Source organism: Astatotilapia calliptera, chromosome 13 (assembly GCF_900246225.1).
Source record: "Astatotilapia calliptera chromosome 13, fAstCal1.2, whole genome shotgun sequence".
Classification (NCBI taxonomy): Eukaryota; Metazoa; Chordata; class Actinopteri; order Cichliformes; family Cichlidae; genus Astatotilapia; species Astatotilapia calliptera.
This window is the reverse complement of record NC_039314.1, coordinates 22409834-22437822: the sequence shown is the minus strand read 5'-3', so window position 1 is coordinate 22437822 and position 27989 is coordinate 22409834. Positions and strand designations below refer to the sequence as shown.

Below are 27989 nucleotides of genomic sequence, written 5' to 3'. Positions count from 1 at the left end.
AAGAAAGAAAGAAAGAAAGAAAGAAAGAAAGAAAGAAAGAAAGAAAGAAAGAAAGAAAGAAAGAAAACTACAGTAAAGATGCAAAACACAAAGGCACACATTGTAACCCATTCACCTAGCAATTTTGTGCACAAGCTCTAATTTCAAACAAAAAGCTGTTTAAGCCATTAAAAGATAGTTAGTCTCCATTTAAATTAAGGGAAAACTCTTTGAAAACATGAGATAGACACCAAATAATTATTCCAGCACATCATAAGGTAACACAAAGTTTCCGTTTCCCAAACTGAATCTGTGATCATGATAATTCTAGATCCTCCACTATGAATCTATTTTTTTTCTTTTAATAACACTGATAGGACATTAAATCTGTGTGTGCATATTCTAGCATTTAACTACTTACTGTGTGAAATCCCCACCACTATCACCTCTTCTACTTCTTCCTCCTTAGACAATAGTCCACCTGGGGCACAAAGAGAACTGGGTGAGAACGTCTCAGTTTTTCCATGTGATAACAATCAGGTCTACAGTTTTACAGTTTTTTCAGTCTGCAGTCCAGTATCATTTATATCTACACAATGATGGTCCGTGTTGAGTGATCTGCAGTGGAGTTAATACATTATCTTCACCTCTATAGTTAGCAAAGTGAGCTCGATATGGCACAGATAAGATTTTTCTTTCCTGTTGACCACAATTTGAAAAAAGGAGCATCTGACAATACACCACTGCTTTCAAATAAAGTCACATTTTACTCTCTTTTTAAACAAACTCTTAGTACCATGAGATTTAATAGTGATGCAGCCATTCAGAGCCAGCCTCTACTAATCGGTGTATTCAGTCTATTGGTGTCTCTGACACTGCTCCCCCAGCCGAGTATCCTACACTTAACACAATTGAGTGATGGATAATCTTAATCACTGCGCTGCAGACTTGAAAAGATCCAAAAGAACCCTTTTCGTATAAAGCCTCTGTGTTGGTTTTCTAGTTTAGCCAGTTGTCCGTGTGGACATCCCAATACTTTTACTCCTCCGCCACATCAAAATCCTGTCCCAGCACAGCTACAGGTCGTGTAGCCATCTTCTTCCATCTGAAGTCAATCATCATCTCTTTGGTTTTACTCCCATTCAGAAGCATATGATTTATTCCAGACCATTAGTCCCCTGTATTCCTCCTCCTGCTCATCACTTATATATCCAATCACTGAAGAATCATCAAAGTATTTCTGTAGGTAGCATGAATCAGAAGTACGAGGTTACAAGGTGATAAGGAATGGAGATGGCACAGACCCCCCTCTACTGCCCACATACTGCCTTATATACCTGTCCACCACCACGTTTACTGACATTGCCTGTAGTTTCTCTCTCAGTAGCAGCATTTACCAATGTCTAGAATGTCTGTTATTATGAAACCATCATATAACAAGAAGAAACATTTGAGCAAACCCAGAAGCTAGATCATTTTTGGCTCACACCCCTGTCAAGCAATTTTCATATATGGAAAAAAGTAGTATATAGCAGTCAGCAAAGAGGCACAGAAAAGAAGACCAGACACCAGCGAAGGAGGATAAGAAGGACAGACGCAACAACATTGTCATCCCCTATGTAGCCGGTGTATCAGAAAAACTCAGGAGAGTTTTCTCCAAGCATGACATCCCATTGTATTTCAGACCCAGCAACACGCTCAGACAGAAACTGGTTCACCCGAAAGACAAAACGCCAAAACACAAACTTAACAACGTGGTGTATGCTGTACAGTGCAGCGAGGAATGCTCAGACCTCTACATTGGAGAGACCAAACAGCCACTTCACAAGCGCATGGCACAACACAGAAGAGCCACCTCCACAGGACAAGACTCAGCAGTCCATCTGCATCTTAAGGATAAAGGACACTCTTTCGAGGATGCCAATGTTCACATTTTGGACAGAGAGGACAGATGGTTTGAAAGAGGAGTGAAAGAAGCCATCTATGTCCACTGTGAGCGACCGTCTTTGAACACAGGCGGTGGTTTACCACACCAACTGTCTGCCATCTATAATCCAGTTTTGAGATCCCTCCCCAGACGCCTTAACGCCCACTCACATCCTGGGCCATCTGACCTCAGGAATTCGCATGATAAGGTGGGGCCAGGTTTCACAATGAACTCACCCGAAACTCTGGCTGATTGGATCCCACACCCAATTTCACACCTTGGCTCAGGCGATTAGAGGATCATCAGGGGGTCCTTTTGTCCCTCTGTGGGGGGTCACTCCCACTAGGTTTATATCTGGGACTCTCCACCATTTGACCTTAGAACTGAAGAAGCTTCTCGGATGAGAGGTGAAACGTCTTCAAGCAACTTAAAGAAGTCCAGACGCTTTTCTTTGCAAGCTCCTTTGACTACGATGACCTGGATGACTGTGAACCTTCACAGACAGTATATAGCAGCTAGTGACAATTAATTAACACATACAAAGTGTCCACAATAGTTCAATATTGTTTCTCCCCCTGGTACTGTCCTCTTTTCTCTTTGAAGCTAGTGGAATTCTACACAGGTGACCTCATCACACAGCGAGCACTGGAACGATACTGTACAAACTGGGAATAGAAGCTGGCAAGGCACAGTGGGCGAGTTTAGCAGTGGTTAGTACTTTGCTGTTGTGTTGTGTGTACATATTTAAGAAAATCACTTTCCCAAGTGCAATATAATATTTTAATAGATAATTTCTTGACTAATCTCAAATAACATTGTCTCATCAACCCTGGAAATTTACTCAAACACATGTTAGATGATCAGACCCATGCTGACTAACTGTATGATATGAGGTTTCGGAAACACCATTAAATGCCACTCTGGATTCTGTTTTCTTTACAGTGTAGCCTCACTACCTCTCTATAGGTACATAGTAAAAGTATTTTCTGTTTAATCTGTAAGACTTAAATTTCATTAATTATTATTTTATTTTATTATTTTACCGTCTAGATACCATGGGAAAAGCACATCTTGCTCATTGCTACTGTCAATCAAGGGATAATCTAAAACCTGTAAATATAATTCAGGACCAAACGCTTCTCTGTCCCTTCTGGGCTTCACAAAGAGTTTCTTTTCCCTTTGTTTGACACAGCCCTGGGATATCTTACTACTATTACCCTGATGGTAATCCAGTTTTGTTTTGTTTTTTCCAAAGCTTATCAACGCTCCGGTCATCAGGGACAGCATACAGCAACCGCAGCAACTGCACTGGAATGTGGAAATACAGGATGTGGAATATGAGTCGCCTGCAAACAGTGCACCAACAAAAGGCTTGGTATGTTTATACACATTCAGAAAGACCACTTTAGGTATTGGGCTGGGGACTTGGAATATCACTTTGGGGGGGATAAAGGCTTTATAGTCAGTGTTCAGTTAAACAAGACAGTTTGAAGTTCAAACAGAAGGTTAAATGTGTGTTAGTTTCAAGGTTAAGATCATGTTAGACGATGAGGGGATGTAATAGGAATTACTAACATGCTAATAGGTGTTTGCACTCTTTGTCATTTTGGAAATATTCTTACTGGCTTTGTTGCTTTTCTTGAGTAGCATGACCTGGCAGATATATTCATGCCTTTAGGGTACAATTAAATTACTGTAGTCAGTTGTCAAATACACATGGGGAAATAAAATATGCCCTTAAGCATTTCTACTCACCAATTAACAGGCTACATCTTATTCCTTTCTTTTTTATTCAGAATGTGTTGGGGGATATATGTGAAGAGTTTAAAGAAACATTTACTAACATCTTCATATTACAAAACCAACAGTGTAAATAATATGGATTTTTTTTAAAGGTCTTATCTCATAAATTAAATTACAGAAGCCTTAAATGCCTTTCAAACATCTTTTTCAGATTTTATTCCCAAAGAAATATGTTTAGTGTGACAATATACAATTTATCATAAAAAAGTATGTTGAATTGCTGTAATAAATGTTGCTTTGGACGTGAAGCCGTAACCGACAGCACCCAAACTGACCCAACCTCCTAGTGCTCCTTAGCTTTTATACCAGGCTATAAAAAGAACACAGCGGGCCAATTATTAACTCCTGTAACCCTACACTACAGACCCTCCCAAACAAGCACATACACACAATGATGTTGAAATAATGGGTGGGGCTCAGTACCCAGTGAGATGACAGGGCTGAAAAAGCACCTTTGTGGATGTAAATAAGTGATAAGAACACAATTTCTATCATAAAATTTAAATTAAAACATGCCAATAATGTTACCATTACTGGCATCAGTGGCACTCATTGTCCCTTTTTTAATCCTGTAACACATTTTTTTATCTTTAAGAGGAAGGACGTTGATTCTGTGATTAAATACAAAATAAATAAAATATTTTATTTCACAGCTACACAGACTACGATCAGTGCCTTTGGTAAACATAAGGTTCGCAAAGACGTGTATGCTCAGTAGTTTAGCAGAAGCAGAAAGGAAGTAAAGCGTGTTGGACATGTGAGTTTTGTCTTGTTTTCAACAAATTCAGTGAAAAACCAATGAAGAATCGCCCTATCTTGTCACATGTTTTATCTTAAGTGTATCTAAAATATGACATATTATATATCATCTGTGCCATGGACCAAAACTAAAACTATAATAACTACATGAAAGACTAACTAGGTTATAGTATGTGATATATTGTAATGAAAAACAGCTACTAAAGAGGAAGCCCGGTCTTTCATTCAAATTTCAACCACTGCTGGTTTTGGTCTTCTTCATTAAAATTTACTAAAAATAATAAACATATAGAATATTGTGAGTTTTAACCTTTAATTATTTTCAAAATATACGTGAAAATTAGGATAATTAACTTCAACCAAATAGCACCTTCAGCCAGAGGGAGATGACGCTATTGTCACCACGCCACACGGAGAAGGTCAAAAGTCAACTCGGTAACATCAAAAGCGAGATGCGTGTGAGCGCCATCAACAAAGACCTCAGGAACTCCTGACTGGCCGGTGTTGTTGCGTTGGTTTTTCAGCATTTCCAGCATTGCGTAGATGACTCTTGCGCGTTGTTCCTCAGAGAGCGGGTCCGCCCAACGATAACAGGGCAGCGATGGAGAGTGGAGCAGGAAATACACAGATGACATGTAGACTTTAACAAACTCCAGTTTTAGATAGGAGAGGTCCCTCTGTAAACACACAGGGAGAAAGCTTTAGTTCATATTCACATCTCAGTGTAAGCCACCCAATCTATTATACTGACAGCATCCTCTACAGGTCTGAGCTGATATTACGCATCCAAAGATGCAGACTGTTACTGTAATAATGTGTAATGTATTAATGTGTATGCGATAGTCCCCGTAGGGAAATTGCTCCTCTGCATTTAACCCATTCACCCAGTGAAGCAGTGGGCAGCCACCAATGCAGCGCCCAGGGAGCAGTGTGTAGGGACGGTACCTCAGGGTAACCGTTCAGTGGAGTCGAACCCCCCAACCTTCCGATCATGGGGCCACCACTCTACCTACTGAGCTATCCCTACCCCACTGAGCTATCCCTAAACTCAGTAGCTATCCCTACTGAGTTTAATTAATTAAACCAGGCAATCAATACTTCTTCAAAGCTACCTTTTACCTAACCAAAACATCCTATTTCCTCTTTGTTCCCAAAAAGAAAGCAGATCCCCAACATATCACTTTGTAATGGGATCTGTGTCCCAAAACCCTGTTTCCAAAAGAGTTGTAATAATGCATAAAATGTAAATAAATCCAGAATGTCTGGCCTGCAAATCATACAATCCCTTATATTTGATTAAACATGACAAAAAGACATATTAAAAACCTGGAAGGAAAAAATAATTAAAATTTTTACGTTTCAAAATAGTTGGTACAGGCCCGATTAATATATTTACAGGTTTGCATATGCTTCCATCCAGACACAGGGGACGCTAGACCACCGAGACAACTACACTTAAACTCAAACTCAGCAGTTTTTCAGTCGTTTTATAATGACTGCCATTATACTATTTAAGCAAATATGTAGTTCAAATAATTTGCATTCCATTTTTTATATTTGCACCGGGCAAAAATGTGTTTGGACACAGAGTTGTATAACTACACACCTACACGCACGCACCTTTTGTGCTCTGTTCATGTTAGTCTCAGCATCCAGCCAGGCACTCTGGAAGAAACACAGTTATTTGAATATTCAGTTGTCCTTACCATCAAACAAATGTGATGGGTCATACCACTTAACAAGCTTTAAACTCTCTCTATATATAATCACACATTATTTTTACTATGAGAATATTAAAAATAATCTCACAGAAATCATCTTCAACAAGCAGAATTTCAGCTGTGTTGATAAAGCAACAAAACAAAGGAGCAGTTGTTGAATCTTATTTGAATGACAAATGTGACTTTTCTCACCCTGAGAGCATCTAACAGGTCTGGCTGGTCCAACAACACAGGGAAGGTTGAAAGTATAGGACTGCATATTAGATCTGAAAGAGAGATAATGGTATTAAACCCAGAGCTGTGAATGTGATCGGTTTGGATAAGAACCACTGACAGTGCGAGCTACCTGCATTCTGCATTGTGGGCCTGTCCATCAGCAGTGCGTCTGCAAGCAGATGCCTGTGCAGAACCAGCAGATGGATGCAGTTTAGGCAGTGGAGGAGAGTATCTGGAAGGACACTGAAGAGAAAAAATGTACTTATTACAAACATATACATGCACGCACATACATACACACAGGGATATATCTGAGATGAGTCAGGAATGAGTCCAAATAAACAGAGGAAGGCTTTATGGATAAGATATTCTACTGCAGGTGTTCAAGCACAGTGGCAGTCTTTTTTTCACTGATCTTCTAACCCGAGCTGTGTTTGCGTCCGGCTGTTGGCTGATTTCAGCTTAACAACAAGTTTGGGCTGCCGCCTGGCTTGGAGCATCTGCTGGAAAACACCACTTGGAGCTGAAAGGAGAGGAGATACACTGATTAATATAACATAAAAACTATTATTTTGTTTCTATTGTTTTTTCCTTATATTATTTTAAGATCAAAATGTACTGAGTCTGCCATTTCTCCTTACATCCTCTAGTGGGTGACGCCTCCACTGCTACATCCTTCTCATATGGAGTGCCACCATTCACAGGCAGTTCATAGGTCCTGTACACAGTAGATAATTCAATTTTGTGCGCGCTTAATAATGTCAGTGGTTTTGCGCTAGGTGTCATTTTACTTTGTTAATCTTTTCACTACTGTAGGTGTCTAAAGAAAAGATATTCTGATATATTTTCGCAGCTTTTTCTGCATATGTCTGGATGAATGTAAAAAAAACACATGTACCTGTTCGGCACAGGATTTCCTGCATCATCGGTCAATTTGAGGAAAGCCCAACCACAGCTTAGGTCTCCTCTCTCCCCAGTAGACTAAAACAGAGACACTTTTTCTTTTCTTTCCTTATATACATTTTTGTAATTCGCAAAATTGTATGCACCCTTACATTTCGTATAAAAGTGACTCCTAATTCAAAGAGGATCCCGAGGTTAGGAGACGCAGAGTTGCAGCGCAGAAAACAGTCTCCATCCAAGAGGGTGGGCAAGATACCGGTCACCTTGAACAGGCACACACATGAACACATGCTAAATTTCACATTTCTCACAATTTCTTTTTTTGTCTTCTTTTGCAGAGCCTCAGTACAAAGAGTCTGCAAATCAGTTTGTGTTGTAAGGTTACAAACATAGCAACCTCCACATACCCTTGGAGAGAAGCTCCAGGTCTTTGGGCTCTTGGCGTTGTAGGCTGCCCTTATTATGTGGATGTTACTCAAAACCTGAAACACAGTGAAACTCATGTTGAAAAAAGCAAGAGACCAAGGGAATTAGATACAAAGAGTTAAATCTGAAAAAAACCCTGCATAAAAATCTTCCTGTTTTATGGCAGAAACGTGTTCTTTGTTGTCTGAGTTGAGCTGAAATGTGACTGTTTCATAAGCTTACACACTTAAAGAGACCAATACATGATTCCTGCCACTAAAGTAATCAAGGATATGAATTACTACATCCACACTAGCCCGGTTAAATTTGAAAACGGCATTTTGGTCTGAAAACGCTCCGCGTCACACTATCGTTTTCAGTTGTTTTCACAGAGTTGTTGATCCATGGCCGAAAACGATTACGTTCCAGTCCTGCGCATGCATGAAACGCAAGACGATTCGACCTGCCTCATTTCTGTCTGCTGCTTATTTACTTTCCGGCTCTCTGAAATGTTGTGACAAAATGTTGAGGAAAAGCACCAAGTTTTTTAAATGGACTAACAATGAGGTGAGTTGTTGCTGCGAGTAACACAAAAGTACAAAGTTGCAAAGCAAGTGAGAATTAAAGAATTTGAAGAAAAGCTATCTGGAGCATGTGCAAACTGATCTTTAATAGGGCTGTCAAAATTGAGAACAAACAAAACAACTGCTGTATAATGCCCTCCGCTATCATAGTTTAATTGGTCACATGACTGCATCACATGACAAAATGTATCATCAACTTCGAAAAAGTTCCGGGTTCGCTGTTCACACTGCTACGCAAAAACGGCGTTTTCGAATGTATCCGCTTTGAAAAGCGTTTTCAGAACGCTGCGCTTTCCTTGACCTGTATGCACCCTTACATTTCGGTCTCAGTGTGGACGGAAGGCCAAAACGGAGAGACAACGATGCCCTAGCCGTAATGTTTGACACCTGTTTTACCTAATACACCAAAAGTATTAATAAAATTCATTATACTCTGAAGACATTTGGAGAAATTAAAGAAGTGCAGTAAAACATTACAGTACAAAAGAACGTAATAATGATCGCTCCAACCAAGGAAGAATGGAAGCAAATGTTCCCCTGATTCTGTTTGTAATAACGACAGTGGTATAAGCTTTCTGCACAAGCAAATATGCTAAGCCATAAATTCTAGATGTGCAGATAAGGTTGAAATAGCTCTTTTTGCAGACGACTGTACACCACTTTATACAGCACATTTGAGTCTATTTAGAGTGACGCAAAAAAAAAAAACTTCATATAATGAAGCGTTCAGGATCTTTCTCAGTTCTCTAAATGTTTGTGACTTAGTACCTTTCTTGGTGTGTGGCATAAATTTATGTTGTAAATATCTCATAATGGTTTTAAATGATTTCTTTTTCATTTTTTGTCATGGACTAGTGTCTAAAATAAAAGTATACAGAGACAACCATGATACCTGAGTTCCGTCAAAGGCGCAGAGGCGGACGTGCCGGCTGAGGACTTGAACACCGACCCCAGGAGTAGGAATCATCCTGCAGCTCCACAAACTGAAACAAACACTCGTGCTGACCTGCCGAGGACGAACCTACACCACAGGAGAATCACACAGTAGGCAGGTTTATGACTATAGTTGCTGGTAAGTGTCAGAAACACAGGGACAAGCTCACCTTGCCAGTGTCTGGGTCCAGGAAGAGGTCTTTAAAGGAGAGCTGTGATTGGCTGAGCTGAGGCTGAATGTAATGACTTCCTCTGTATGTTACACCTAATAAAGGACACAAAGGGTTACAGCTTTGCCCTGAAAGTCATGTAGCATTGGCTTGTTAGATAAATATTACTATTTACAGTGACAGCTGCTTCTATCAATACGGTAACAATAGGGTAAAAATTGTGCATCTAACTCACCATTCAACCTACTGTACCAAAACAACTACAGTAATAAAAATAACATCCAGTATAACTCACCCAGTATAAACTCTTAATTGTTGAAGCCTGTGCAGTTATGAACTTGAATAAATTAAAATGTCTTTTAAACCAGCTCCTTTATCTCACAGTGTAAGCTGTTCAAGCTGTTTTAAGTTTTGGGTGTCATCTTAGTTTAAATCCAAATTTCCATTAAGATGCAACAATTTGTAGAATTGTTGATTTTTCCAAATATAAATGTGACACATCCTGTGATTTCTGCTTCACTGATGCAAGGATTTGTTACTACCTTGGAATACATTACTTAGAATTGGGGAAATGTAATCCACATATTTTGCTGCTTTATAGAAAAATTATACATTGACAAAGTAATTGGCAGAAGTTGAGTAACTGGCAATGAAAACAGTTTTCCCCTAGCCTTATAACAGCCACTTAACCTGTAGGATGATGTCAGGCAGCACTAAGGGAGGCAGGTCTGTTCACCACCAGTGGACCAGCAAGCTCTAGGATTTACTGAATTCTGCCAGTGCTTCCAAAACTGCACAGATCCCCCATTGTGGGCAGAGTTTACTTCATATTAATTTGTGAGTTTATCCAGTCTCTCTCTCTCTCTCACTCACACACTCACACTCTCACACTCACACACTCACACTCTCACACTCTCACACTCACACACACACACACACACACATGCTGCATAATGACCTTCCTCCACCAGTAATTTATTGAGAGTTGATGGTCTGAATCCTGAAGGTATAGCACCCATGGCGGAGAGCACATCTGTTGCATCAATCTGTCACAGACACACGATAAAACCATAAAACGTATTTAACACAGCGCTAAAGATTGTGAATGCAGTATTTGTTTTTGGGAAAATTAATAGCAGTTTCAGTTCTTGTAGTTATAACTGTAGAGTATAGAAAGTCGCACCTCACTCAGAGCCTTTTTGACTGTAGACCAGTTAGAATGTGAAGCACTGTCAACAAAAACAAAAGAAACCAAGAATAATTATGTTATTCATTCACACCAGTAAGTAATATTTTTATGTTGCCATTAATCTGGATAAATGTAGTTTTCAAAATTATCTTCCTTTTAAACAAAGTCTCTCAAGTGTAGGGAAACACAGACCCTGGAAGCTTAATGCCATTAAATAAAAATTAAATAAAAAACTTTCAACCTCCATTTGTCTGGATCATCAGTTAATTCTTCACTATCTTGATTTTCCTCCTCTTCCGACTCCTCCTTGTCATCATCATCTTCTTTTGAATCATTGTCATCATCATCATCATCTTCCTCATCAACACTAGAGCCAATCTAACACATTATGGTTACATTTAAAATATAATCAGAAATCATATCCTGTTATGGTCTTGATCTTTTTTGTCAGTCTATACTAATATTAAAAACACAATGAATAAAGAAAACTGCTGCAGGCTGCATTTTAATGTTCTCAGTAATGTTTTATAATTCCTTCAGCTAAACACTTGTCTAAATGAAAATTCATAATGTTGGACTTGCTATCATTGCAGATTTTGTACCTTCAGGAAGGTTTTTGGAACCACTCCTCTGCTGCCTTTAGTGTTCTGAGCCAGCCACCATCCATCTGCTGCCTTCCTGATAATCCTCAACACCTCCCCCTTCTGAAACAACAGGCCACAGAACACCATGTAAGTTCACATAACTCACACATTTATAACAAACAGATGAGATCAAATGCAGTTCATCACAGACATGTCTAAAATTCAGATGTGAGGATAAACCTATCTTCCTAATCGGTTAAGTACTTGATTAAAAATTAACCGGCAATGGAATAAGATTCATTAACACAAAGGGATATCAAATTGGATAAGTGGAGATGGATGGATGGATGGATGGATGGATGGATGGATGGACATAACGATTAATAAAGCTTATAAATTACACTACAGTGCACTAGACTACATGCCAATATCTACCAGACACATCATAGAAATGTTTAAAATTAAAAAGGTAAATAGTTTTCAGAAATATGTAAATTACATTTGTTACTTAATTCAGGCCTGCAAGACTTGAAGAAGAAGATTTGGATGGCTAGAGCGCCCTCTTCTGTTGAAACTAAATATTATACAATATCGCTTTTAACATGCAAGGGGAAAGAATCCAAGCTCTAAACGTCCTAAATATATTGCTGACATCAAGGCTGTTTGTGTTTTACCCGAACAGACAGATCTCCTTCCTGCTCTCCTTTGAAATCACTGAGGACCATGTAGATGCGAGCATCTGACTGAGATGGCGGTTTCAAATCTCGCCTCTCATCACCGGCAATGTTGTTAACAATTTCTACATGCTCTTCTTCATTGTCGTTACTGTCTTCGTCATCGTCTTCTTCAGCACTATTTTCACTATCTTCCTTTGAAACATTACTGTGGACCAGGGAATAATTCAGTGAAAAAAGGTATTCTTGGGTCAGATTTGTCAATCAATTGTCATTGAATCTGTCAGATAAACTGATGCTTTGCAATGAAGCATGCAGGTTAAATTGTTGTGGGGAAGTCAAGCCCCCTGCAGCATGGACTATAAAGTACATACACAGATCAACAACAAAAAAAACTCTACCGTCCCAGTTTTCCTTCTTTGCACTTAACACACATTTCACTAACCCTGCTTCAGTGCTAGGTCCTGGTGGCGACAGCTCCAGAGAGAGAGTTTTTAGACGCTCCATGATGTTTTGCACTCGTCGCTCCTCTTCCTGTTTCCTCTGATCATAATTGCCCACTGGAGCCAGCTCATCACCCTGAAAGATCAAGCGTTAGCTTATGATGGCTAATTAGCTACACTGCTGTCAACCATGCAACATTTTCCACAAAGATAAATTAATATATCGATTTGCTGCCGTAAGTAATGACAACTGCTTTAATAAAAACAACTAATATTAGTCAAGTAATATCACTGATTGCTTCCAATTGTTGGCATCGAAAGATTATATTAAATCTGTGTACAATAATAGTATTTGAAAAGGTTGAAAAGTTTCTTAAAGATTAGAAAACTAACCTTGCTCAGTTTCTTCAGTGTCCTTAGTGTCTCCTCTGCTGACATTTGCAGTTTTTGGCATCTGTTTGCAAGTAGATATCAAATTTTCAAGCATTCCATAAAGTAGGTGATCAGGGCATGTGGTAGAGAGGGTCATCATGCTGAAATATCCTTGGGCAGACTGATAGCGAACTCACTGATGGACCCATTGCAGTCTGAGTACGTGTGTAATTGTTAGAAAATGTTTATAGATACAATCCTGTATGGATTTGTGCGTGACTGGGTGAGTGACACTTTTAGCAGAAAACCCTTTGAGTGCTCAACTGACTACTAACTACACACAAGGATTTCAATGTTAAAACAGGTGAGGGTGCTCATCTTAAGGACTAAGGAAGGGCACTGCTGGTGCTCTACCACAGTTGGTTACCTTCGAAAGGCCTCTTCAGTGGATCCAGCCTGGCTCTGGACATCCTTCTCCAGACTGTCAACCTGTGAAAGTGTTTAAATCAATGTACAGTTCAGCGTTTATATTGATGATTATGTCGGTTTTTATTCTGGTTTACATTGCTAACTCACAGCAGTGCATCATAATGAATTGTTACGAACAGATGCTAATCAATATTTATGCTAGCGCATGCCACGTCGGTAAAGGGCTTATAAGACAAAAGTGTTTAGAGAAACAGTCGAGTTCAAGCCTCGGGATCACATCATTTCGAAAAAGCTCTGGTGGTACATGTGCAACAACTGTATAACGTTCAGTCCGAACAGTTTGGTGCAGTCGCACCTAAGTTTAAAGCGTCGTTCTTGAACTGACCTGTTTTTTTATTTCATCCACTTCTCTCTGGGCTAGCTGCAAAGGTCCTCTTCTTTTTAGTGGCATTTATACACTTTTTAGGGTCACACGGTACGTGTGTTAGCTGATCTTCTAGCTTGCTAACTGACGCTGGGCTTCCAACAGTTGCTAAGCAACTGACTTCTTCTTCTTCTGTATAAGGTTTATTGGCGGTTGGCAAACAGCAAAATGGTGCATTACCGCCACCAACTGGTGTGGAGTGTGGACCGAAAAAGCAACTGACTTCTTCGATTTTTTTTAAATTGTCAATGTAATTTCCGTGCTCATTGTGGGTTTGTTTTAGTCAGCATATTTCGCTTATGTAATATATTTTTATATATTCGTAAATGAATGAACGCGATATTAATACAAAGACTATGTTTTCTGGGGGGTTTTTTGCAATTATTGGCAGTTTACAAGCTTACATCAAGCTACCGCCGCCTACTGGTCTGGATATTTTCTCACGATTCCTTGAAAAATTACTGACGTTACTGCGACTTCATAATGTTGGAGTTGTTTGTGTTTAATGCGCATTTAATTCAGATTCAATGCCATAAGCGTAAAAATTGATCGGTCTAAAGCCAAATATTGGATCAAAAGGCAAAACTACCATTATTGATTGTAATCATATATGAATCCAAATACCCTCCAAATTATGATGTAATGCATTTCCATTTCCTCTAATACTAGTTTTTAAATCCTAGATGTTTGATGCTTTTACAGGTTTTATGTCCAAAAAAGATAACATAAAATATTACTGATATTTTTACTTCTCTTCCGAATCAAGCGTGAATTCCCCCCCAATAATCCTCAGCTTTTGACTGATCGAACCCATCCAGCACCACATCTACAATACAATACAATCTTGGTCAATACGCCCTGTAAAATTATATCACTCTTTCAAAGGACACTTGCAATGCACAGTTGTGTAAGTGCTTTCAGAAAGACCTATAGGGGGCGTACGTTACGTCCTTTGCCTTTCGTGTTACCTTCACTGTCACTTTTCTTTTCCCCAAATTTCAAATGTATAATTTCAAAACATACCACCACTGTAACAGCGTTGGGGGTTTTTTATATAAAAAAAAGTTTAAAGGTCGCTTATGAGCCCATTTAAGATGTCGTTCGGCAAGCGTCCTCGCTAAATTGCCCCCGATTTTCTAAGTTACGACCCTTTGAGTGGCAGTGAAGGCAGCAAACACTGTTAGTTATGTCATTTATCAACCATGGCTGCACCCGTCGCTCTTATTCAAGGTGCGAGCAGAGGACTGGGCTTTGGATTCTGCAAATATATACTTAAAAATAAATCACTCGCTACTGTTGTAGCAACATGTCGAAACCCGGACGGGGCTGCAGAATTGCGGAGCCTGGCCGGCCAACACCCGGGCCGACTGATGGTCCTCAGACTGGACGTGAACCACGAGGAGGACATCCGCGGAGCTGCAGAGAGGGTTAAGGAGAGTTTCGGTCGGCTGGATCTAGTCGTCAACTCCTCGGCAATGCTTCACCCTTCGGGGAAAGGAGAGACCAGCTTGAGGGATGTTTCTGCACAGGTAGACCTTTGTTTTAGTGTGAGAAGCCACATTTCCGTAAAAACTGGAGTAAAAGTTAGTTTAACTCACTGTCGTGAGTCAAACCGTTGCCTGTGTAGAAAATACATGCACAGAAGTAGTGCAAAAAACTTGGTGAGACACCATCATCATAGAGGCATTTGGATTTCCCCCTGTAATGGTACATACATTGGACTTTTTCTAACAATCTTTGGTGGTCCTTAAACTGTGCTGGTGATGTCTGTGTCCAGCAAGAGAGTCTGAAATCGGCAACACCAAATTCATTAAATCCTTAATTAAGTAACTTTTTTCCCATTTTCAGGGTATCATTTCCACCTTAACGACTAATACAGTGGGTCCTTTGGTCATGGCCAAGTATTTCTCCCCCCTCCTTCTTAAGGGCAGTGGTGGATTTGGTCAGCAGCCTGCAGAGAAAGCCAAACAGCACAGCGGGATCATTGTTAACATCACAGCGAAAGTGGGATCAATTGGAGACAATGGTATCTGGTGGTTCCAAAACACTTTGTGCATACATGTCATGTAGGCAGTGGCACTTCCAGACCAGATTTATCAGTGGGACCAGTGTTTTGTTTTGTTTTTTTAATCGGGGCACAGAACAAAACAAAAAAGTTTTTTTTTTTAATGTATTAAGCACATACTGTACAGGATTGACAGTCTCTGTTTCTGATCTCTCGTTCTTTGCATCCTCTCCAGCTAACTCCTCTTTCTCTCTTTCATCCCCTCATGATCTTCATCCTCTCTCTCTACACTGTTCTTTGTTAACAGGAGAAAAACCCACCAGCTAAACGGCTCCAAATTTAAAAGAGCAAGTGTGCAGCACCCTAAACGGTCCACGTTGAACACCTCAGCAATTTAATTCCAGTTACCGTGCCACTGCATATCACCATAAGAAATCAATTAATTATTATCTCTTGAGCACAGAGGCCAGAGCTAGTTCTACGGGGGCGTTGGCCCCTGTCTAAAACCACCTATGCACGTAGGCAGCACCACTTTTGTTACTTAGCTGAAGGACAGAGCATAGTTACAAAGCAGATATTTATCTTTTGTTATAATGTGCATGCATGCACAGTGGTAAAATGTTCATCTCTAACACTTTTTTTCTCAGGTCTTGGAGGTTGGTACAGCTACAGAATGTCTAAAGCAGCTCTTAACATGGCCACTAGGAATTTGTCTATAGAGCTGGGCCGCAGTCGACCCAAGGTAAGTGTTTTCATACATGCTGCATTAATGTCTTGATGCATGCTCAATCATCAAGTTAAGGAAATCCCAAAGTTGAGTCTATTCATGTGGTTGTTTGTTTGGTTGGCGTTTTCAGTGGGAGAAACATTTCGTCATTCGTCCAAGTGACTTCCACCCTTATGTGTCGGGATTATCAGAACAACTGAGACGCATTTTCTCTTAAGACTGGGTCTCTGTTGGTTTCAAACCCCAAGACACACTGTGCCAAAAATTGGTCCACCCAAAAGATATGTCACAAATAGAGTAATATAGTGTACGCTGTTAAGTGCCAGGAGGATTGCCAGGATTTATACATCGGGGAAACCAAACAACCTCTGGCTAAACGGATGGCACAGCACACAAGAGCTAACTTGTCAGGCCAGGACTCCGCAGTCTGTTCACACCTACAGGCCATGAGATACTGTTTCAATGATGAGGATGTACACATCCTGGACAGGGAGGAACTCTGGTTTGAGCAGGGAGTCAAGGATTTACATGAAAAGGGAAAAACATCTCTGAGCTTAAGGTCTAAGATGCTTGTTACTGGTGTTTGTATCTTTCTTTTAGAGCATGGATTAGGGCATGCCCTTGTACATAGATCCCATAGCCCATAATGATGTTTTTTTCCCCAGGTTGTTTGTGTGTCCCTACATCCAGGAACAGTGAACACAGACCTCTCCAGGCCTTATCACCGGAATGTGCCACAAGACAAGCTGTTCAGCGCTGAACACTCTGTGAACTGTCTAATGAGCATCGTTGACACGCTAAATATAGAAAAGACTGGAAAAGCGTACAGCTGGGATGGAACCGAACTTCCGTGGTAGAATTTCTAAGAGATGAATTTCACCACTTCTGGTCTTAATGGTGAATTTCTGAGCAGTGTTGAGACAATGTGGAGATGAGCTGGACTTCATGCTATTGCTGTACAAGACATTTGTGCTCAAGTGACAGTTCAGATGGTCAATGAAAAAACTCTTTTACTACCTCATAATTATCCAAAGTGCTTAAATCATCTGTAGCACATACAGCTTTTGTGTGAAGCCATTATTGACAATGTATCTGGTTTCAATATTTCATACAACTCTCATATAATTTAGTACTGCTCATTTTAATGGTAAAAATCATGTAATATCTCACTAATCTTGACGTCTTTCCCCAATTCAGTAATATCATCAGGTGGTTTGTATTAAAGGTGAATAAATTATCTGACTGTTTAAAATTTGTGGTTGCATTACACACACAAGCAGTCATTTTGGAAACAAGTGCTGTGGACATACAGTATGTTTTAAGAAAAAAAGATTGCATGGCTGGAGTTAATCTGCTAGTACATTCTACATGCAAATGTTGCACAAAGACTAACTCCTAAAGATAAAATAATAAAATCCTTTACATAGGATCTGTAAGATTTTTTTTTCATCCACATCAAGTCTGAAACTGATTGTGATAAAAGTTAATCCCAAAGAATCTGACTCTTTATGAGATATAAAGATGAAGCTATTTGGCAACTGGAAAAACACTGGACTGCAGCAGTCATGGCTCAGTCTGTTGCAATCTTCCACCAGAGGTGTAGTCACAAAACAATTAGTGCTTTCACTACCTCGTATATTCAGAAAAAGTTAATTTAATATGTAATTATAATAATGGATTGCATTTATATAGCGCTTTTCTAGGCACCCAAAGCGCTTTACAATTCCACTATTCATTCACTCTCACAAACTGGTGGAGTTGTAGCCACAGCTGCCCTGGGGCAGACTGACAGAACATTCCGGTTACAGATGAGCTTCCCAATCCCCTGAGCCACGGTCGCCCCGTAATCATAAGAAAATGAATACAACTCCAATAATGTAAATAGATTACTGCATTTGTAGGCTTTTGGTTTTGTAAGTTGCTTTTTAAAACAAGATTTACACTTTAAATTAGAGATGGCACGATACCACTTTTTTATGTCCGATACTGATACCGATATCATAAATTTGGATATCTGCCGATACCGATATGAATCCGATATAGTGTTTTTTGATCAACAAAACTGTTTTTTAAATATCTTGCTGCATTTTGTATAAGTTCATACTCAAGTTTAAAACAACAACTACACTAAAGCTATTCTGTTATACCTGTATGCAAAAAAAAATATTTCATAGTTCAGCAATACTGTTCAATCTAATAAACTTAAACCTACACCATCCTCCCTATTCTGGTATTTTAAAGAGTACTTAGCATAAATATTAAGCAACCTAACTAATAGGGTTCCAACTCCCAGCAACAACAAAAATAAATAAATAAAAAATAGGGAACCACCCCTTAGACTTGTAGTCAAGACCGCCTAATCCGAGACCAAGACAAGACCAAGACCAGAGGGTATCGAGACCAAGACAAGACCAAGACCAAGACCAAGTTGAGACGAGACCGAGTCGAGACGAGACCAAGACCAAGACCGAGACAAAAAAAGTCTTTAAACTGCAGCCAGATGCTATTCTATATACATATGCAGGACACCTTAAACTAGTTTTTTAATTAAGCAGCAAGGCAGAACAAAGTCGGGCCTGTATCAAGACACAGGGACTAAACCCCAATTCAACCAGACCCAGAACTGATCCGGAATTAAAACAGGACTACAACAGTAACCAAGACAGAACCAGAATCAGAACTAGATGATAGTAGCACTAAAAAATCATCATAGACCTGCACTACACTTATTTTTTAATTCTACCAAAGTACAATATTTAGATTGAGAAAAGTTTATATAATTATTTAGCCTTGTTGTGCAAACAAGCCTGCAGAACTTAATAAATATAGAATTTGAAAAGGAACAAATGGTATCTAAAAAGAAACACTAGGTACATGTTCTGATGAGTTTTGGCAAACAACCATTTGACTAACATGTGTGTCTCACCTGCTCTTGTTCCATCTCTGTTCTGTCCTCATTCTCTCTCTCCCTCTCTGTTCCTCTCTCTCCCTCTCTGCTCCTCTCTCTCCCTCTCTGCTCCTCTCTCTCCCTCTTTGTGCTGACAATCAAGCCAAACACCAACATCATCAAATACAGTGGAAACCAGATATTTACACACTCTTCAGATAAAAACACAAACACTTTTTAATTGTAACATCAAATCAGACTAAATGTTTATTTTTTTAGATTGATAAATATAAAAAACATATTTGTTAACTTTGAGAGTAAAGAGAGAAACTATCTGTATTTCTTAATTGCAAATGGAACCAAATTGTATTCAAAATTGAGCCACACTTATGGAGCTCCACAGTTCTTTTCCTGGTCTTTTGGTTGACATCTCTTGATGTTCCCATGTCACAGAAACAGGCTCTGTGTTTTGCCTTATATGCATCCACAGCTGTGCCACCAGTTTACTCACATGGACTCTACTAACCTATCAGAAACTTCTTCAGCTCAGAATCGAATCGTCTGGAGTTTCTTATTAATTAACAATAAACTTAGTGTATATGTACTCCTAAATTTGATGAAAGTGATTAAAATAGACAGCTCCCTCTTTTTATTCTGACATTCAACTAATTCAAAAGATATTTCAACATTTATTTATCTAAAACAAAAGTTTACTTTAAATTGATGTTTAGCAGTAAAAAAAATTTATGTTTTCTCCCTAAAGTGTATGTAAATATCTGGTTTCAACTGTGAATATACTGCTGTGTATTGAAATTCCTCTTGTTTTGCATAGATATACTAAACAACATCCAAAGCATAATATATAAAATAACATCTACCTGAGTTTTTTCTTTGAAAGAAGCTCCTTATGTCCATTGTTGTGTTCATCAGTACACAATTGAAACCGATTTAGAGAGTTTGTTTAGCCGTGGAGGGTAACAACTGAAAATATGAAATGTAAGCTAAGACTCTCTAAAAAATCAGCATTGCTGTTCGGCTTTTTATTTATCCATTTTTTGATTCACTCGAAGAGCAAGTAACGCACGCAACCAAGTGATCAGTTTGATATCAATCTTTTGTGATACACCGTCATATTTACATTATTAGTTCAGTACGAATGATTTGCTTTGGTACCTGGTCAAACTTAAGCTCTCCTCTGTCTGCAGCAAACTCGCAGGCAGCAGCTTCTCCCCCCTCGCTCACATGGGTGCTGTGCTCAGTCGCCTAGTGCCTGAGCTCGGATCATACCAAAATTAGGGGGAATTTACGACGGTGCGCTCTGTGCTTCGTGTGTTGTTTTTGTTTTATACAGTTGTCAGTCAGGCATCTAACTAAAAAATTACACTCCAAAAGACCCCATGCTTCTGAAAAAATGACCCGGGCTTAAGCCCAGTAAGCCACCCCCCCCGCTCCGCTGATGGTTGACTCCAAATCTCCCGAACACTATGTCGATTTGAGAACGCAGGACCGAAACAGCGAGACCAAGACCGAGACCAAGACAAAAGTCCGTCGAGACCAAGACAAGACCAAGACAAAAGTCCGTCGAGACCAAGACCGAGACCAAGACAAAAGTCCGTCGAGACCAAGACGAGACCAAGACCACGTAAAAGTGGTCTCGAGACCGGTCTCGAGACCAAGACCGGTCTCGAGACATCCAACTCTACCACCCCTCACGCTCCACCTCATGATGCTTAATCGACGTAATCAACCTTAATTTGATGCAGTGTGAAAAAAAATGCACAGAAATCAATTCTTTTTCAAGAAATATTAAATAGATTCAACATCTTTCAGTGTTCCGCGACCAGGACGAAAACCGCATTGTTCCTCCTGTATCCGAGGTTCGACTAACGGACGAACTCTCCTTTCCAGCACCCTGGCATAGACTTTCCCAGGGAGGCTGAGGAGTGTGATCCCCCTGTAGTTGGAACACACCCTCCGGTCCCCTTTCTTAAAGATGGGGACCACCACCCCGGTCTGCCAGTCCACAGGTACTGCCCCTGATCTCCACGCAACATTGCAGAGGCGTGTCAACCAGGACAGCCCTACAACGTCCAGAGCCTTCAGGAACTCGGGGCGGACCTCATCAACACCAGGGGCTCTGCCACCAAGGAGTTGTTTAACTGCCTCAGTGACCTCGCCCCCGGAAATTGGCGGGTCATTCCCCTCATCCCCAGACTCTGCTTCCTCCTCGGAAGACATGTCAGTGGGATTAAGGAGGTCCTCGAAGTATTCCTTCCACCGCCTGACAATTTTCTCAGTCGATGTCAGCAGCGCTCCGCCAGCACTATACACAGTGCAGGTAGAGCACCGCTTTCCCCTCCTGAGACGTCTGACGGTTTGCCAGAATCTCTTCGAGGCAGTCCGAAAGTCTTTTTCCATGGCCTCTCCGAACTCCTCCCACACCCGAGTTTTTGCTTCAGCCACTGCCCGAGCCGCATTCCGCCTGGCTTGTTGATACCTGTCGGCTGCCTCCGGAGTCCCACAGGCTAACCAAGCCCGATAGGACTCCTTCTTCAGCCTGGTGGCTCCCTTCACCTCTGGTGTCCACCATTTGGTTCGGGGATTACCACCACGGCAGGCACCCACCACCTTGCGGCCGCAGCTCAATGCAGCAGCTTCGGCAATGGAGACTCTGAACATGGTCCATTCGGACTCAATGTCCCCAGTCTCCCTCGGAATGCTGTCGAAGCTCTGCCGGAGGTGTGCGTTGAAGATCTCGCGGACTGGGGCCTCTGCTAGACGTTCCCAGCACACCCTCACTACGCGTTTAGGTACAACCGTTGCAAGAGCTTGGTTCGCATTGCCGGCAATAAGTCGGACTCGTTCCCGGTGGGTAATGGGCTTCGCCAGGGCTGCCCTTTGTCTCCGGTTCTGTTCATAATTTTTATGGACAGGATTTCTAGGCGCAGCCAAGTGGCGGAGGGCTTTCGCTTTGGTGGCCTCAGAATCTCATCTCTGATTTTTGCAGATGATGTGGTTCTGTTGGCTTCATCGGGTGAAGGCCTCCAGCTCGCACTGGAACGGTTCGCAGCCGAGTGTGAAGCAGCGGGAATGAGGATCAGCACCTCCAAATCTGAGGCCATGGTTCTCAGCCGGAAAAGGGTGGAGTGCCCACTCCGGGTCGGGGATGAGTTCCTGCCACACGTGGAGGAGTTCAAGTATCTCGGGGTCTTGTTCGCGAGTGATGGGAGAAGGGAGCCGGAGATCGACAGACGGATTGGGGCTGCAGCTGCAGTAATGCGGACGCTGCACCGGTCCGTCGTGGTGAAGAGGGAGCTGAGTGTAAAAGCGAAGCTCTCAATTTACCGGTCGATCTATGTCCCTACCCTCACCTATGGCCACGAGCTGTGGGTAGTGACCGAAAGAACGAGATCGCGGATACAAGCGGCAGAAATGAGCTTCCTCCGAAGGGTGGCTGGCCTCTCCCTTAGAGATAGGGTGAGAAGTTCGGCCATCCGGGAGGGGCTCAGAGTAGAGCAGCTGCTGCTCCACATCGAAAGGAGCCAGCTGAGGTGTTTCGGGCATCTGACAAGGATGCCCCCTGGGCGCCTCCTGGGTGAGGTGTTCCAGGCATGTCCCACCGGGAGGAGGCCCCGGGGCAGACCCAGGACACGCTGGAGAGATTATATCTCTCGGCTGGCCTGGGAACGCCTTGGTATTCCCCCGGATAAGCTGGAGGAGGTGGCTGGGGAGAGGGAGGTCTGGGCCTCTTTGCTTAGGCTGCTGCCCCCGCGACCCGGCCCCGGACAAAGCGGATGAAGATGGATGGATGGATGGATGGATGGATCTTTCTTCAACAAAATTGCAGACTGCACAGATTAGGGCTGCTCGATTATGGCAAAAATGATAATCACGATTATTTTCACTGAAATTGAGATCACGATTATTTGACGATATTTATTTAACCCTTTAAGACCTACCATAGAACCAAGTCCACCAGAGCTTATATTATTTATTTTTTTACATGTTGTAGTGCCATTTGTGGGAGCATTTCAAGTTGCTATACATCAATACAACTGTTATAGCCCATATTTTAATAATATGTATGCATTAAGTCCATAGTAATTACATAAATTGCAAAAAAGTGCAATAAACTACAAAAAAAATTGAAAATCGCTTTTGTTTTGTTTACATATATTTCTACTTGGAGAAATTTAAGAGGTTTATCCCTCAAAACTTTAAATACAATAAAGTTGCAAAAAAATAGTTTCCCACCACAGGAAATTTATTTTGAGTGTCTTCATAGTTTTATTTTGGAGATACAGCAATTTTTATATACTGCAGGAAAAACAAAAAACAATCCTATGATGCAAATTTGCAAAGAAAACAGCATGTGCATCATTTTACTATGGGAAGTGTTACGAACAGCTGATAGGAACGGCAAAGCGTGTTTCTGGAATATTATGTTTTTGTTCCTGCAAGCACTTTTTATGCAATTTTTGCAAAGCTATATGTGGAACGAAACCGTGACCTAGGACAAGCTGATGGCATCAGATGTAAGTACAACTCCTCCGGTTTCATATGCAAAACAAATTATTGCGCTAGCTTACACGGTTCAGATTCTACAGGGATTTAAAAATAGTTACGCAAAACGGAGCGTGCTGCTCTGACCGGCTTTAAAGGGTTAACAATAACTTTAAAAAAATAATATAAAATGATGTGCAACACCACTGAAGTTTTTTTTTTTTTAAACTCTCTTTTCAACCAACGGCAGTCACTCTCCAAATAACTTCTGCTTAGCTTTCCGAGCTTCCCTCAGGTCCTCTTAATCAGCGGTCTCCACCCTTTTTTGCGCCACAGATTTATGCCCGACAATATTTTCACAGACGGCCTTTAAGGTGTCGCGGATAAATGAGGGAGGGGCTAATAATCGGCTCAGTCATTTTTAATGATCGTTGAAAGCCCAGATCGTAATCGTGATTAAAATTCGATTAATTGAGCAGCCCTAGCACAGATGGTACCTTCCCAAAGGAAAAAGTACTATAGCTTACTAGGGTATATATATTAGACTTAATAGTTACTATATACAGTAATTGACTTCTATTCATTTTACATCAAATTAAAACTTTGGGTGTCAGATAATTATTCATTAAAAGCTAGACATTTTAAATGAGAATAAGAAAGAAAAGTATGTCTTTGTGCCCCCTTTTCCCTGTTAATGCCCTATCGGCCCCCCTGGCTAAACTTTGCTAGATCCGCCCCTGCACAGTTACCAGCGTCAGCTACGTAGAAAAAGATCCTGGAGTAGAAAGTAATATTAAATACATTCTAACAATAGCTGATCAAGCTTAAACGTGCTGCTGTTGTTCAGCCGCTGGTTTCCTCTTTCTGGTGCAAAGTGGGCCAAAAGCAAACTAGAGACACGGACTGCGACAGAAAAGCCGATCAGCTGATCGTTAAGCAGTTTCATGATTGAAGTAGCAGCCGGAGAGGCAGTCGCTCCATATATCGCTTGTTAAGATTAACGCAGGAATGCTTTACAAACATTCAGAGATGGACTTACACACTTGCTTTACTTCTCTCGGGGATAACTTTGTCGGAGATGAAATGCCGGGTTGCTAGCGAAGCTCCAAATGCTATCCATACCACCGACAGGTCCCGCATGCCACAGCTGCTCTATCACGTGATGCATACTGCTCCGACGTGCTAACATTCTGAGGTGAGTTACGGCGTGTTGCAAGTTTTGTGAGGTGCTTTCGTGATATTTAATGGATCGGATTACATTTTTTATTTTTCTCCGATATCCGATCCAGTAATTTAGGTCAGTATCGGACCGATACCGATACGTAATATCGGATCTCTACTTTAAATAAAAGATTTCACTACATATAAGATAATATTCATAGTTACACGGTTACTTCTATGACTAGGTGGGTCGGTTTTGCTGTCAATTATAAAGCATGTGTCTTTTTGTTTAATTGTTGTTGGTCAATAATTGTTAGTCAACCTATGTTTCACAAGTAGTAATAAAGTCAACCACACCTCATCACTGTGTTTTTGCACGGAGGATGGTTTTTATTTAGAGCATGTAAAATTACATTAAGGATCAGCTCGGAGCCTCTTCTTGTTTACAGTGGTGATGGACAGGTTGACAGATGAGGTCAGGCTGGCGTCTCCATGAACTGTAATGTTTGTAGACAATGTCAGAGTAGGGAGCAGGTGAACAGGAAGATGAGAGATGAGATAGCCTTTATTTGTCAGTTGCAGGTCTTTTGCCCACAACCGAGATGACAGACCTTGCCTACCGTACATACAATACACAAACATCACATTGGGGAGACAGGTCAGGCTACGTAGCAAGGGGGGGGGAAAAAAACATCGAAATGTGTAACACAAAAGGATAATACAGGAATGCACAGATATCAACACACCATAACACAATAAAACACAGAAAAGTAACATGGGAGAATATTCCAGTGTGTACAGCTGATCTGGGACCGCTGCAATCTTCGATTGCGCCTCCAGTTGATCCGGTGTCCACATCTGTCCGCTTCTTGTTCTTCGATAAGCCAGGTCCAAGCCAGCTCCAATCAGCCTGAACTCTGTTATCGTGGTTCCAAATTGGTAGATGTCGTTCAATGTCCTTCATCGAGAGCGTTGCCAGACACACGACGCAACCGACCATCAAGTATCCGGCAGCAAACGTCTCTGCAGGACAATTGGGCTCTCCCAAGCCCAGCAGGGTGTCAATTCCATTACAGGACCAGTTGATCAAATCCATAATTCTTTAGGTTTTAGAGAACAAGACTGAGAAACTCTTTGAGGGTAAGAGTTAGACGAGACGAGACAAACACAGAAGCACCAGCAGGGAAGATAAGGGAGGGAGAGGGGGAAAGATGCGTCCGCCTCCTCCGAGAGCCAAAGAAGAGCCAAAGAACAGGAACCTGGAGAGGTGAAGGTATGCTCTGCAGAGAAGATGAATGAAAGCCAGTAGAACACAAAACAGATGTGTGAATGAGAGAGAGAGACAGGTGTAACAATGATCGTGGATGAGTTTACAAGATGGCAGTGATACTTGCTATGATGCGTGGTTTTGTGGACAGCGGCACTGAAAAAAAGACAGGTGGCAGAATTGAAGATGTTGAGGTTTTCACTGGGTTTGACCCAATGACTGTATAAAAGATCTTTTATACAGTCATTGGTTTGACCAGAGTGGACACGATTAGAAAGGAACATATCAGAGGGACAGCTCGGGTTGAGTGGTTTGGAGACAAAGTTGGAGATACAAGGCTGAGATGGTTTGGACATGTGCAGAGGAGGGTTGTGGCACCTTTGCACAAGCCAAAACTACTTTGAGAAATAAAATAACTATTTAAAAAATTAATCACATTTTAATCCTGTTAACACAGATTTGTGTTTGCTGTAGAGGAATTTAAGTAGGGGCCCAAAACATTTCTGTAAAGCTGCAACTTTCCAGTTTCTACATAAACCTGGCAGATTTCTTCAGATTTAGAACTTTTGCTTAAGTGCCGATTTAAAATATTTTTTTCTTTGCTAAATGAATCCTGTTTTATAATAAGATTATAGGCAGTTAAATTACTATATTTGTTAAGCTAGTGTGATTTCAACAGAAATTTTGAAACAACACTGAATCTTTGCCAAAGGCTACATTCAGACAGCATATATTTTTGTTTATGTAACTTTGTGGGTTAGAGGTCCACCACAGTCAGAGGAAAAAACCCAGATTTATAAACTGTATAACAGGGAGCATGACACCAACGGGAACAGTTTTGATATTTTAAATAGACTACCTTAGTAGATAAAACTGATTGTTTCCCTTTTCTGTGAACATTTACTGTGAGGGAAAAAATCTGATAAACCACATTCAGGTCAGTATGTTATGGACACATGGACATAAGAAGAGTAGAGAAGAGCCTTAAGGCATAGTGAGCTTCAACTAATTGGCTGGGTAATGACTGAACTCAACCCTGTTAAGAGATTTTTATATAAGGTTGACCGGATTCCTACCAAGTCTTGGTTACCCGGATGTCTTTTAAACCTATACTACAACAATATGGTGCAGCCAGTAAAATAATATACCTAACAGTTACTGCATGGTATATGGTGTTTTTTTGTTTGTTTCCTTTTGTTTTTGGTCCATATCAGTCCATGTTACATTATGTCACTTGTAGTTTCAACAGTGGGTTTGCTCATTTTATTTTTGCTTTTGTTGTTTACAAATGTGTAATTTTACGTTAGTTTGTATTTTTGGCGTTAGTTTTCTTCTTTTTGGTTATTATAATTTGTTTCGTTTTAATTAATCATTGTAAGCTCAGTATAACCAAAGCACCATTTAACCAGAAGATGGCAGCAGTACAAGACTCCATCAATTTGGGGGGGTAAGATAGTTTGGCTTTATCTTAAACTAGCTGGCCACATAATGGGAATTTTGAGATATGCTTGTTTATTGTGGCATGGTGGTCTCAATTATAGTGTAACTATAGTATTTCAAAGAGTGAAAGAGGGACTGCTATAACTTGTATCAATATATACACGTGACTGAGACTGTTCTAAATGCTCTGTGTATGGCTTCTAAAATTATAGGGAGTCCAATTGTAGCATATTTTATTTATGTATTTTAAACCTTTCATTGTATTTATCACGTAATGATATCAGTTTGTGGTGATGTGTCTGTAATGGGATATTTTATGCATTTCTTTTAAGACCTTTACAAACCGTCTTTCTGGTTTGCCGTCCGTATTAGTTGCTCTAGTCTGTAGTTTCTTTTTTCAAGCTGATATTGCTGTTTGACCTTTGTATCTTATCTGAACCGTGCTCATTATATAATGTTCTGTCCATTGTTTTCTCTTTGCCCC

The 27989-nt window shown here is 40.7% G+C and overlaps 2 protein-coding genes across 3 annotated transcripts; one reads left to right on the top strand and one right to left on the bottom strand.

Moving 5' to 3' along the window:
- Positions 1-430: 430 nt before the first annotated feature.
- On the bottom strand, positions 431-13640 carry nphp1 (nephronophthisis 1). Of its 2 annotated transcripts, XM_026189956.1 has the most exons (21): positions 13477-13640; positions 13090-13151; positions 12684-12744; positions 12293-12426; positions 11848-12055; positions 11192-11293; positions 10831-10967; positions 10584-10629; positions 10359-10446; positions 9401-9495; positions 9190-9318; positions 7716-7790; positions 7461-7571; positions 7304-7386; positions 7047-7123; positions 6829-6928; positions 6536-6648; positions 6382-6455; positions 6089-6133; positions 4839-5145; positions 431-460 (listed from the first exon to the last, which is right to left on the bottom strand). In XM_026189956.1, the coding sequence occupies exons 1-20, from the start codon at positions 13540-13542 to the stop codon at positions 4867-4869; spliced, it is 2085 nt and encodes a 694-aa protein (XP_026045741.1). In that variant the 5' UTR covers positions 13543-13640; the 3' UTR covers positions 431-460; positions 4839-4866. The 2 variants fall into 2 exon arrangements, with proteins under 2 accessions (XP_026045741.1, XP_026045739.1); XM_026189954.1 differs by lacking the exon at positions 431-460 and having other exon boundaries at positions 4327-5145.
- Positions 13641-14607: 967 nt separating this feature from the next.
- LOC113034852 (C-factor) lies at positions 14608-17499 on the top strand. The gene is made up of 4 exons (XM_026189957.1): positions 14608-15044; positions 15364-15541; positions 16168-16262; positions 16913-17499. Exons 1-4 carry the CDS (start codon positions 14718-14720, stop codon positions 17102-17104), a joined length of 792 nt encoding a protein of 263 aa, XP_026045742.1. The 5' UTR covers positions 14608-14717; the 3' UTR covers positions 17105-17499.
- Positions 17500-27989: the final 10490 nt, after the last annotated feature.